Source organism: Lepidothrix coronata, unplaced genomic scaffold (assembly GCF_001604755.1).
Source record: "Lepidothrix coronata isolate B3197 unplaced genomic scaffold, Lepidothrix_coronata-1.0 Scaffold14, whole genome shotgun sequence".
Taxonomy (NCBI): Eukaryota; Metazoa; Chordata; class Aves; order Passeriformes; family Pipridae; genus Lepidothrix; species Lepidothrix coronata.
The window spans coordinates 2,247,669-2,261,618 of record NW_016690194.1 but is presented as its reverse complement, the minus strand read 5'-3'; the positions used below and the strand labels follow the sequence as shown (position 1 = coordinate 2,261,618).

Here is a 13,950-nt window from a genome sequence, read left to right as displayed (position 1 = left end):
ATTTTGAGAATTTTGAGCACTAAACATGAAGCGGGTCCACATGGCACAATACAGTGCTGTGCAGAGAAAAGGGGAAGCTAGTTGAAAGCAATGCTATGCATTTTTAAGAAGCTAGTTGGGGGTTTAGTGTGGAGAAAAGGCAGTAGAGAGAGAAATAGTGATTCAAAGGCTGAAGGAATTTTTGAACACATGGATATAAGCTTTCAAAAAGCATGAAGCTTTATGCCTTTATGTTATATTTCTGCAATATCTGAATTGAACCAATAGTAATCAAACTAGTTTAGTACCATACAAATGGTAGTTGCTAGAATGATTGGTCATTACCAGAAGATGTTCAGTAGATAATATCACCTATGCCTTATTATGCAGACATTAATCATACCTGTTGCTTCACTGTAATCTAATGCAGTCTTCGATAGCCATTACAATAAAGTTCAGGTATTTCTCCTCAGAGAAATACCTAGGTCTATTTAACTAGAACAAAACTTCAGACTGTTAAAAATAATAAAGAAAAAGAACAAAAAAAGAAAAGAAAAAAAGAAGAAAAAATTAACTTCTCTGGTTTCCTATTCCAGACTAAAATACAGAAAAAATACTTTCAAAGCAGGTATTTGTTAGACATTCTTACATGACTGTTTAGTACATATCTTTATTTCATCACCTGGTTTCAGCACACTAATATTAAGGATTGCCAGAGTGTCCTTGAATTGAACTCCTGAATCAATGAGAGTTTTGTCACTCTGGGAATGGAAACTTCCAAGGAGCTGGATAAACTGCTACTAGTTTTACTATATGGCATTTTTTTCTCTGAGTCAGCTCCTGAATATTTCACTGAGCCTAGTGTAACCAGAATTTCCAGTCTGGCTAGAATATCCCAGTATCCAGCAGATATGGTTTTGCTATTTTTCCGTATCACATGGAGGAAACAGGATATTCCTGCTCTCACCTTAAGCCCTGCATAAAAATGCAAGCTTTCGCAGCATGTGAGCAGGAGACGGGACTCTGGCACAGGGTTGTGATGCGATACAAGTCTTACATTTTACTGCAAACCAACAGGAACAGAGTATGTTCTGCAGTGCAATAAATATTGGTTAGTATGATGAGTCCGTAAAGCTTATATTCAATCAGGTACCCTGACATAGGCCTTAAACATAACACATGCTCTGCTTTCTTTATTCTGGTTTCTATGGCTGTATATACATCCTAGGAAAAAAATATAAATGCCTTCCACTAACAACAATAACTGTAGGTACAGTAGTATAAGCAGGGAACAGAAGTTCCTCCCTAGCTGCCTGAAATAGAACGAGTTTTCTCACTGCAAGTAGGAACTATCAAACTGTTCTTCTGTTGACTGACAATGCCAGCAGACATGCTCATCACTAAAATTTGATGACACTTTTGGAGGAAACATGTCTACTAACTCTACTAAATTTTAGCAGAATTAAGTACTCTAAATTTTGGTTAACTAAATTCTACTCGTTCAAGATCCCCCCTCTCCAATATAAACTACATATAATTAATAACAGAAGAAAAACAAGGGTGTAGTATCAAGGGGGGTTAATGTAGCTGGATCACAGCTACCCATCATGAAAACTGATAAAAATTAAAAATGTTTCAACTATTTGACAGAATGAGAGAGAAATCGTCGTTTAGACTTCTGTGAAATTAATTAACCACGTAGTTCTTAAACAAATAGTTCCTCGACTTAGTATTTCTCAAGGTCTTCTTGGTGACTAAGGTTGTAAACCTTTTGCCCAAACCTATAGACGCTGAAAAAGAATTCCATGCATGCCATCTTGTGGATGTCACAAGAACATCAACATTTGTTCTGAAAAGACAGATTCGTTCCAAAAAAAAAAAAAAAAAAAGGCGTAGGGAGGAGAGGAAAGAACACAAATATGTATGTCCTTAAATACGAACCTGCTGCATTATTCATTACTATCAGGAAGAAATAAGTTTTGGAAAATAAGGTTTTTTTGCTTTTGTTTCTTCTGCTTCGGCTGAAATAAACTAGTGGCCATGGGGTCACACTGTCAGCTGTTAATGGTCTGTCGTTAGTTAAGCAACTAGGCAATGACTTCAAGATTTGGTCTTAATATTCAAGACACTTCCGTTATGAAATACCACTTAAAACACTTTTTGTAACGGTATTTTCTACATGCTCAGAGACAGCAGAACAGAATAGATCTGGTAGTACATACTCAGGATATCTTTCTCTCCCACTTTTCCTGCTTACATATATTCTACCACCACTGTTACTCAGTAACAGCTACATATATGGTGATTGTCTAAGTCGGTCAAAGCTACTCAAAAGCTACTGAAGTAATGAATTTAAACATTTGCCTAAAAAAGATGGTGGGGAATTGAGATAAAAGAAACTGAAGAAGTTAAGTTTAAGGTACAATCGCTTTTAAAATTTGTTTTTGCCTTATCTAAAATAGCTTGTGACCTCAGCTTCCGTGAAGTGGTAACAGTCAGTGTTTTATAAGTATGACATATAAGTCAGTTTCTCAGAACAGGTCCCGTTTTGCAAAAGTTATTTACTTGGAATGCAATTAAATACTAGCACAAGTCATAGATGTTTACAAGCTTTTCCCCATTAAAAAATAGCTAACCAAATTAGAAGGAAGTCCTGAAATATTCTTGTCATCATGGCTAGGCTTCGCGAATGAAACCTGTATCAAACTGGTGAAATCAGCAACTGTGTTCTAGAAGGGGGAAAAGACTTCAAATTCACTTCAGGGATTTTGATGGTGTTTCTAGATACTTATGCGTTTAAACACAAATATGCTTATGTGCAGAACAGCAGTGCTGAATGAGACACTAGAACTCAAATGGCCTTATGTATCAGTGATACAAACAGACTGTCTGCTGGCAGGCTAGCTGCTCTGTAATTTACAAAGATTATAGACATTTTTCACACTTAATACTATTTTGAACTTAGAGAAACTCAAATTTATTTGAGCCAGATGAGGGCCATAGGAAGGAGTTTTAATCACCTAAATACATTAAAGAGCTTTATCAACATAAAAAGATAAAGAACAACTGGAGACAGGAATTGAAGGAAGGGAAATGCTCTGTTACCCTTCATTTTCCTTTAAGTTATATAGAGTGAACACAGGAAGAGCACTTCTGTCTTGGTGCTTTTTTTGTCCAAAGGAGATCCCTGCACTACCGGTGATAATGACAGAAAAGGAATGTGAGCATGATGGTAAATCAGAGGTGAGTAAAAATGTTTAGAGTTTTTGGTTTTGTTTCAGTTTGACCCTTTTTTTTCTTAAACAAGCAACTACAGTTGGTTACTACCATATAACAAAAAGTTCTGCTCTCAGAGTTTTCACAAATGTCTGCTGTGCACTGAAGCATCTGGCCTTTTCTAAACGAAAAGGCAAACCCAGAGTTACCAAGGGAGCGGCGATCCTTATCGCGTGGGCCCTGGGTGCACAGCCTTTCAGATGAGAGGGTCAGGATGTGGCAGCTGGTGCAGCAGTCACAGCTGCCACTGCTCAGTTTCCATGGCACGAAGCCGCAGGAGGGACCGGGCCCTGCTGTCCCCGGGGCGCGGAGCGTGAGAGTCCCGCGGGCAGGAGCGAAGGCCACGGCTGTTACCGAACACGGGACCGCGCCCGCCGCCCTCCACAGCGCCGACCCTCGCGCTCCGCCCGAGACCGCCTCCCGGGCGCCGGATACAGCGCACTGGGCATGCGGGGCGGACGGGCCCATTCCGGAGGGCGGGCAGGCCCCGCGGAGAGCCGTATGGATAGAAAGCAAGAGCGCCCCGCCCTATCCTCCCGTGCGGTTGGTAGCGCCCTGTGCGAAGGGGTAGCGGCGGAGCGGTGCGGCGGCGCTGGGCTGGCGGCTCTGCCCTGCGCCATGAGGCACCTGCCGTACTTCTGCCGCGGGGAGGTGGTGAAGGGCTTCGGCAGAGGCTCCAAGGAGTTGGGCATCCCCACCGGTGAGCGGGGCGGGGGCGGCACCTCCCGGGAAGGGCACGGGAGGGGTGTCCGCCTGGCTCGGCTGGGCCTGGCGGGGGGTCCGCACGGAGCCCTGGGAGCGCTCCCGCCGGCGAGAGCCCAGGCCGGGGGTTCTGCAGCCGGTCCCTGTCAGGCCCCGAGCGCAGCCGGACCCGCATCCGCACCGTGCTCCTGCCCGTCAGGGTGCGGGAGCGCCGTGACTAAGCTCGCCTCAGCCCAGGAGCCGCCCGGCTGCCCTGCACTGCTGCCTTATTGTCGTGACTTGGCTTCCCGAAAACAGCCCTGCCTTGTGCCGTGTCAGCCTTTCCCTGAGGCTTTTTCCCCCTCCTGCATTGCTTAGAGTCTTGCATTCTCCTTTTGTGTTATTCCCCGCCCCTCGGTCTGTTAAGAGGTTTCTCTGAACGATCTCTGTCTAGTCATGATGGTCTACAGGATGTAGATAAGTGATCACATGCACGGTGCTATGGCACCGTTCAGATAAATCTCAGAACAAGAAAGGGAGTAGGTATTGGGAATCGCTTTAAGGAGAAAAGTTCAGGGGGAATAAAGCAGAGGTTAAAACCGAGTAGGTGGGCTTCGCCTACAGCGAATATATTTGCCTATTCCTTATCTTTCTCAGTTGTCTGAATGCCTTAAACAGCCACTGAAGTCAGCAGTCATATTGCACTAATTGTAACAGCTGTGAAACTCTGCGAGACCATTCTCGTGGTGCTGAATTTCTGACAGGATTTCACGTTTTTTCCTTGATTGCTTATAAATGCTGTGTTGGTACTGTGGAACAGGGAAGGGGGGTCATTGTTTTTTAGCTTTGCTAAAATGTATATTTTAAATCAACTTCATATCTTGCATGAAGACATTTACCCACTTGGTAAATAGAAGTAGGATATTATTTTTGAGAGAATGTTAAATTCAATCAGAGGGGAATTTCATTTTGCTATAATTTTGTAGTTTTCAAAGAAAATCACAGAAATCCACAGATGTCTCCAAAAGGCAACTTGTACAAAATTGAGAAGTGGTTAAATAATAATCGCATTTATTCCTGCATATTTTATTTCATAGGTAAGTATTTTACTAACTAGTAAATAGTTCTAGGATGCTGCTTTATAGTGCAGAAGAAACTTAATTTTCATCTTTCACCATATTAAAGCTATGATAGTTATCCTAAAGGTGAAATGCATCCTGACTGGATATATGGCATGTTTGTTAATTATTATTGAAGAATAGAAAGTGAACTGTAAAATACAGCATGTGTAAAAGATGTCATCACCATGGCTAGGCTTCGCGAATGAAGATTTGGGAAGGACTCTACCCACATTTGCTACAAGCGCGCTCGTGACTAAAGAGACCAATGTGAGATAGATGTAATACCTCTGGTATTGCCACAGGGGCTGAATTTTATGAAGCTGTTTTATACTTTGCCAAATGGCATGTTGCATTATTCTCATGAATGCCGGCGTTACATTTATAAGTAGTACGTAGGCAGAGTTTGGCTTTTCAGTATTTGAAGATCCTGTTATGTCCTTGACTTACACATTCACTCCCATTTTACACTTTCTAAAATTTTTGCAGCTAACTTTTCTGAGCAAGTGGTTGAAAGCTTTCCACCTGATATCTCTACTGGTATATACTATGGATGGGCCTGTGTTGGAAATGGAGATGTACATAAAATGGTTTTGAGCATAGGATGGAACCCTTTCTACAGGAATACTAAGAAATCAGTGGTAAGAATTTTGCTTTGTGTGGGATTTTTATTGTAACACGAGCCAGATGTTGAATTTTAATAAGATAAGTAGAATTTAATTCATGAATGAGATCTAGGAATTTGCTCTTAGAAATGCATTTGGTATCTATATCATATTTATCTTCTATAAAGAATATACTCTCTCTATCCCCCAAGTATAGACATGTAGGTGATTAAAATTTATTTTCTTCTTTCTATTCCACCATTTCTTAATTATTTCTGAAATAAAAGTATAACACTACTTGAAATGAGGGTTGCTCGAGTTGCTGATAGCAAGTTAAGCATAAGTTGATAAATGCATTGAATTTACTGCTTATGAGAGCCCTAGCGTGAGCTGCAACATACTAGTAATCTATAGTTTTCTGCAGTGTATCTGCTTTTCAAATAAGAGATGTTGGAGCATCTTAATTTTTAATGATTTTTTTATTAATACTTCTCTTAAATTATGGAATCCAAACATGAGGTGGTGTGGCTTTATATACGAATAAATATTTGAAGGTGTGTAATAATAGGATGGAGAAGTTAAAATCTCGATCTGTGATTTTCTTCCTGTCAGGTGCTGGTGCTTTCCCTGAGTCTTGCAGAGCTCTGTTTTATTTATTGAAAACAATTTTGTTTGGGTGTGAATCTCTGCTATTAAGTGTTTGTCTTAGGCAAATGTATACTTTTAAAAATTTTTGCAGATAAGTTTCCTGAGCAAGTAGTTCAAAGCTTCTCATATGATAGCTCTGCTGGTATATGCTATGGGTCAGCCTACTTTGAAGAGGCAGATGTGAATAAAATGTTTTTGAGTGTGAGGTGGAACTGTGTTTCAACCTGCACTTGTTCTTGAATTTTATCATTAAATTCCAATGTGAACTAGTTGTAAAAGGTCACCTTAAGCCAACTGCTTCAATCAAAATCTTCATAGTTATTTGGATGCATCAACTTGATGTTGAAACATTAAGCTTTGTTTGGGATTTCCTGCCTTGGAAATATTACCTCTGAGAAGTGGTGAAGCATTTCTAGTGAGTAACATCTCTCTGGTTTGTTTTTTTTTCTCCCTTTTGGCTATCAGAATACTTTTTAAGTGAGTAGTTTTTTTAAATTTCATGCAAAATGCAATTCTTCGTGACATAAGCTAAAGCCCTAGTGTTTTAATCTTCCATTGTACATTCTAAACTAAATGTCCCTTTTATTGTTCTCTGTTGAGGAAAATTTGAATGATGGATATTAGGTCAACATGCTTACAGAGAGGGAAAGAAACTCTTAAGTTCATAATAAATGCCCACTTATTTCTCTTCCTTTAGGAAACACATATTATCCACACCTTCAAGGAAGACTTTTATGGAGAAATTCTTAGTATAGTCATAGTTGGATATATTCGACCGGAAAAAAACTTTGATTCCTTAGGTCAGTATTGGAGGTCTCCCTCGAACTAATCTCTTTTATGTCTTACTCATGCAAGTTCTATGTCTTCCCTGTCTTTCCTTCTGTTATGAGATGTTTTATCTATTAACCTTTGAAATTTCAGTAAAACGTTTTCATTATCTAAAAAACCCAAAACCATACCCCCACATCTTCCACTAGAAAACTATTTTTCAGTCACTTGTCTGTGGAGTAATTTAAAATCAAGGACTTGTTGCAGAAGCATCAGTTGAATGTGTTCATTTCTCTTTTAAATGCAGTAGTATTTCAATACTGGTAGTATTTCAATACTATTAGTATTGAAACAGAACTGCTAAAGTCTTTTGGAAAAGCAAGAGAGTAGTGCTTGTAAGAAGTAAAAATGCAACTCTGTCATGTTCGAAAACCCAAAGAACTCTGCCTTTAGACCTCGTAGTTATATTCTACTTCTGTGATTGTTTTTTGATATTTTGTGGTACCCCATGTTTTCACTTGATTCTGTGTTCAAAATTCAGACCAACTTTTAAATACCCATATTCTTATTTTTTTCAGAGGCGCTCATTTCAGCAATTCAGGAAGACATTGAAGAAGCAAAAAGACAGCTAGATTTAGCAGAACATCTTAAACTCAAAGAAGATAACTTCTTTCATCTGCCAGAAGGCAAAATAGTAAACAACCACTGAGAAAACCAATACAGTTTTTTATTTGTTTGTTTGTTTGAACTTCTTTTTCTTATTTTCTTTCCCTGTCATGGAGCCTTTACATTTGCACTGCTTTCATAGGTGCTTTTTTGTCATATGTCTGTTAGGTAACTGAGATTAAAACCAATCATATAAGATGATTTCAGTTTTCTTTGGTTAATTCAACATTCACCCAGTCATGCAAAAGGACTAGAAGGCTGTAATAGGTCCTTACAGATAAATTCTGTATCCTAAAGTTGCCAGTTGTTCAGAAAGTGGAGTATATTCAGAACATGACCAAAGTTAATTGTAAACCTAGGGTATGGATAGTTCAGTTAATGAAGAATGTCTGTTTTTAACATAGAGAATGTTATTCCAGCTTCTTCTCTGTTTTATGTCATTTTTAGATCTGGATTTTAGCTTAGGAAATTTTGCTGTTGATTGAGTCAGAAATTTCCTGTGGTTAGATATGATCAGGTAACAATAGCAAGATTAATTCTCTATAGGTCTTATTTTTTATATACTACATTGCTGTCATAGTTTAAGCTCTTACTTTAATTGAAATTATTTATTTTAAGTTTATTTGAAATGGAGGAAATCACTGTTGCTCATTATGTTACTGGAATCTGAGCTGTACTTTTTCATAGTTGCTTGTACATATGATAGCACATGACCTGTGTAGTTTACTTCTGGGGGGTGTTTCACTTAATTTCAGGAAATGAATGTGAAAGTCGATAAACTGTAAAAAAGTTCAGGGGCAAAAGATGCAGGAACAATATAACAAGATTTCTGCTCATTGGGCCTTAAGGGAAAATAGGTAGTGAGAGGCAAATCTGCATTTTATATGCTGCTGGTATTTGTTATGAGAAAATGGGGAAAATCTTGAGGTCTTTCTCTGCACTGTCAATAAAATGGTCTGACTTCAAGGCTGGCATTATTGTAAGGCACAGAAAAATCTCACTAATGCTCTGCACTAAGTGCAGGTAAGAGCCAAAGTTTTGGCTGACCAAGTAGACAAGTACACAAATGAAAGCCATTGGGGATTCATTGCATAATATGTCAACGCTGTAGTGGATATTCGTTATTTATTACAAGTAGTTGCAGACAGTGCTACTCTGAAATGCAGGAATACAAATGGGGATTTGACTAGATCTCAGAAGCTCCCTTCCAACCCTGACTATTCTGTGATAGGTAAATGGAGGGAGTACTATCAGAATTGATAGTAATTTGGAAAATATTTCTCCAAGTATGTAATGTGTGATGCCAAATCTACTCTTGTTTTTCTCTGATAAATGGAACGGAAGCAAGTAAGCTGCAGTGACTTTGTCACGACCATAGTCTTTTGACATCTGGCTGTGATGTGTCTGAAACATATTCTGAAATTCTAAATGATTCTGTGAATGTGTCTCGGCTGTGGTTTTTTGAACTACCATGTACAGTATGGAATGCACAATTTCTGTAGTGAAATTTAATGAATTTATTCCTTGTCCTGTCCTATTCTATCCTATTACGGTCTTATCCTAGTATGGTCTTAAGCTCTGCCAGGGAAAATTTAAGTTCGATATTAGGAAGAAATTCTTTACAGAGAGGGTAATCAGGCATTGGAATGGGCTGCCCAGGGAGGTGGTGGATTCACTGTCCCTGGAGATTTTTAAGATGAAACTGGATGTGGCACTTAGTGCCGTGGTCTAGTAACCACAGCAGTGTTGGATCAAGGGTTGGACTTGATATCTCGGAGGTCTTTTCCAACCCAGTTGATTCTATGATTCTATTTGAATCCTACTTTTCACTCTTGAGGTTTAAGAGAGTTTTGACAAGGTAGCTGTTTGGGTCTTTGTGGCGGGTGCTGTCAGGATGATAGTTTCACTACATATTGTTTTAAATTTTAGCCAGTGTCCTGGGCTATTGCTAGGGAAGAGGTCAAGAGGTCTTAAGGAAGTCAAGGACTTGTGTTTGTTCTTTAGGACTCCAGGAGAAACTTGATTTCATTTAAATAAATTGTCCACCAGTGCTGGTGATTGCAGAGTTGATAGATTCAGTACAGAATTGGGGGAGAGGGACATGGGACAACAGTTATCAGCAGTTAGATATACTTTCTTTTAAAGGATAATGGAGAGGATTTAGTGGACTTCTACTATATAATGTGTTGGAAACTGTATTTCCAAAAAGTCTGTAAAAGAATTGTCTTACAACGGTGATGGTTGGAATTTTTTACATTTTAAAATGGAGGGATGAAGGGAGAATTATTTTTTTTGTGCAAAGACTTTATGCATTCTTCAGATTGTATTAATGTTAAAATCATATATTTTACTACTCTTTTTAGAGAACAAAAGCCACACTAGTCAACGAAGTGTGTTGTCAAGAATAGATTGTTGTTCATTGTAGTACTATAGTTAAACACTCATAGCTGCCTTTAAAATTCTTTTTTTCAGTAATGTCATGTGTCAGTTGTGGAAACCATGGTGCCTTAAGCTGGTTGTCTGAATAATACTCTTCTGTATCTGCTAATAAATGCTACTATCAAAAATTGAATTCACCATTTGGTTATAGAACTACTGTGCTATGGATAGAGAACAGTGGCAAGGGGAAAACTTGAAAGACTTGGGTTGCTCTCAAATCCTAGCTAAGATGTCATATATGGATACACTGAACTAATAAACTGCTCTTTATGTGTTTGTCTTCAAATTCGAGAAAATGTTATTACATTCATTTGGCTAAGTGTACCTGTCCATATTATTTAAGAGAAAATGTTATTGCTTAAGCTCAATGCATAATTCCTAGCACAATATAAAATTTATGAAGGGTTATATTTTTGTATTGTGTACAAATAATTGTATTTATTTTGGTTGATGTTACTACACTGTACCAATTACTAAAGGAACTGTAATTGACAAAATTATCCTTCTTGTCTTGGATTTCCTTTCCTTTGCCATTCCTTGCAGTGTTAGTGGTCTGGGTTTTATGCAAAGCTTTGTAGGGGTGACTGCCTAAAATGCTGAACTGATGGAAGAGTAATGGGATATTGTTCAACCTTCTTATTGTTTTTGAAAACTGGCCCCACTCTGGGGACTTCAGTGCCTCAGTCTGAGCTTGCAGGAGCTAGAGCCTTAGAATTCACAGCCTGAAACCCCTGAATTGGTTTGTCTATACATTTTCTTTCAGAGCTTTTTCAAAAGCTGCTCGTTCCTTTTAGGATTCAGATGGAAGGAGCTGCATTCTTCTATGTTCTACTTCAACTGTCAAACATTCATCAAAGATTTATCTGCTGCTTCTGAAGGAGAGTCAAACTTGTATCTTAAAACACATTATGATGGCTCTGGCCACTTTTGGAAAAAAAATTCTCATACTTCCGCACTTGGCAACTGCTTATATGTAAACCTTTATATAACCTCTTTGTAGCATTGCTGAAGTTACATCAAGAAAGAGTGTAACACTTTGGGGTGGTATATGTGATAAGGATCGCTTTTATTATGTCACGTGGATTTTTCAGTGTAGACTGGTATCTGTCAGAAAACATGCTTTTGACAACAGACTGCCCATACTGGAGATATGGATTTAAGAGTGAGAAATCCCCAAGCACCTGTATTGTTCAGGATTTTTCTATAGCACTCAGTACTGTAACTTTCAAGCATCTAGATTTTTCTATTAGTTTTCTTCTGGAACAAAAACAATATTAAAACACTTACAATGTACTTCACTTCCTTTTTAGCAAAACCTAAGAATAGTGTTATGGAAGAGGAAATTTTTTTCCTATATGCATACACTCCATTGGAAGGAGAAAGTATGAAGAACTGATAGCTTACACTTCCTTTTGAAATCAAACTACTGGATTACATGAGAAGTGACTGGATGGTAAAACTGTGCAGGAGTTTTGAATTTGCCTGGCCATTTTGAAAGAGCATTATTAATAAGAGGTAATTGTCTAGGAGGAAAAAAAATGCAACTAGTTAAGTAAGAGCTTGGGGCTTGGGAAACTCCCAAGAATAAATGAGAATAGCAAAGAAAGGGTTACAGGGTGTGGAAAGGAGAAAACAGAAGAAGGTTCAAGTGCCTGTCTTTGGGTTTCTAAATGTATTTATTTTCTTCAGCACATCTTTCTTGGGATGGTGGCTGGAAGAAAGTGAGAGGATAGAGAGAAGCGTTGTGGTAAAGGATTTGTGGATTTGAATTTCTTTAGGTATTTTTTCAGGACAGTGTAAAAAGCATAGACACAGTAAGTCCATAAAGTAGAAAGCAGTATCTCAAATTCGTTTGTGCTGAGTTTTGTGTGTATTTACTATTGGTTTCCTTCACTGTACTGTTTTCTGTGAACTTTCTCCAGAGGTGTTCATGACTAATGAACGATTCCCTCTGAGTCAGTAGCTCTTGGAAAAATAGCCTTTTATAAAATATACAACTCTCGGTCTCTCTGTGCACTCTCAGCAGGCAGTTGTAATTGGCAACACCATGAAACTGATAGGACTCTGTAGGTATCTAGTTTGGGCGTTCCTAACCACTATTTTTAAAATGCCACTTAAATAAAAAATCTTTCTCACAGTTCTGTTCCTCATACTGGGTCCTTCTAATATTATCTGTCAGTTAGTTGTTGCTCTCTCAAGAAGACTCCTTCAAGGCAATTTTCTGCCATCTTGTAAAACATGGATATTTTCATCCTACCCATATGGCACAAAGTCATGCAGTCTTCCTGCTGCATCTCGGGAGCAAGCTTCTCATCTGAGCTGTCATTGGAATCCTCCCTAAAGCACTGCTTTTCTGGAAGAAAACAAGATACTGGTATGGCTTCTTTCTTGCAGCTGATACGAAACATGTTTGTAATGTTATGTCCAAACCAAAAGAAGACCTCTGGAAAGAACTGACATTTGAATTCAGAGCTCTTCATTTTTTGAGTGCATACTCAGAAATGTAATTTTATTCCAGTCTTACTTGCACTGGCAAGCCAAACTATATTATGAAACAGATTTTATTTTTGAATGCTTTTTTATTATATGGGGGGGTGATTTATTTTCTGTTGTTTGTTTGTTTTCTGGGTTTTTGTTTGGGGTTTCTTGTGTGTGTGTGGAGGGTTTTTTAAATATTGAGAGTTAGTATATCTCCGTATATACGAAAGTTTTAGTAAAATGATTATGTTAGTCTGAGCACTCGTAAACAAAAAAAAAAAAAACCACATCCATTTCTTGTAAGGATTTAAAACTGCTTAGCTGTACCTTGGATTAAGTCTTTGGGATTTGGTAAGAGTCAGGTTATATAAACTGCTAACAGTAATAAAGCATAATGTTAATCCAGACAAGGGTAGGATAGCAGGAGATCACAAATAGTCTTTTTCAACATCACCATTTCAATTTATTTTTCATTCGGTTTGTTTCATCTTTTGTTTTCCCTTGAGAACTCTTCCTGATAAGAGCTTAAGTTGAAGTGACAGATCAGATGTGCCTTTCCAAGTAACCGTATTATTATGTTGCTTTTGATAAATATAAACCCTTATTTTGACCTTTTTAATCTGTCACGTGCTTTTGTATTTCTTCGTTACTGAAGGTGCAGTGATTAAGTCCTAAGTGGATTCCACAGAATTCTTTAAAATTTACAGGGGAACCATGAGGTCTTTAGGAGTATATGACACAAAAAAAATCCGCTAAGGATTTATGGCATAAAAATTAGTCTTTCTTGCATTGAATTCCTTTGTAGAGATAAATGATCAACAGCTCTAGAGCTGTTTATTATTGGAAATCTGAAGGAACTATTGTAAGGCTCCTTCTACTCTGAGCCATCTGAACATACTGACAGAAAATAACAGCACTTTTTTGATGGTTTTGTGCAATGTCGTTGTTTTGCAGCAAGGGGCCATAAAAAGCATCCTGTTCTGTAGAATTATGTATTTAGGTAATGCAAAAAATATGACATTGTTGTGCCCGTTTAAAGTAAATTACTGACTGAGTATTTATTCCCTTTGGCATAGTTTGAAAATACTGAACCATTTAAAAGATAAATGGAAATCTTCTGTTGTAAGTACTCTCTGCTTATTTCTGTTCTCTGTGGCCCAGGAAGATCATAAAAAGGACAAAAGTTCTTTTGCCAGTGTACTTCTTGACTGTATTTCACTTTGCAGTAAATCCAAACTCTCTGTTTGTGATGAAACACTATTTAAAACCACTGGAATTAAGATTACTTAGGT

The 13,950-nt window shown here is 38.2% G+C and overlaps 1 protein-coding gene across 1 annotated transcript; it reads left to right on the top strand.

The window, feature by feature from the left end:
* Window positions 1-3,652: 3,652 nt before the first annotated feature.
* Window positions 3,653-8,707, top strand: RFK (riboflavin kinase). Its single transcript, XM_017806262.1, has 4 exons — window positions 3,653-3,955; window positions 5,544-5,695; window positions 7,005-7,107; window positions 7,654-8,707. Exons 1-4 carry the CDS (start codon window positions 3,703-3,705, stop codon window positions 7,782-7,784), a joined length of 639 nt encoding a protein of 212 aa, XP_017661751.1. The 5' UTR covers window positions 3,653-3,702; the 3' UTR covers window positions 7,785-8,707.
* Window positions 8,708-13,950: the final 5,243 nt, after the last annotated feature.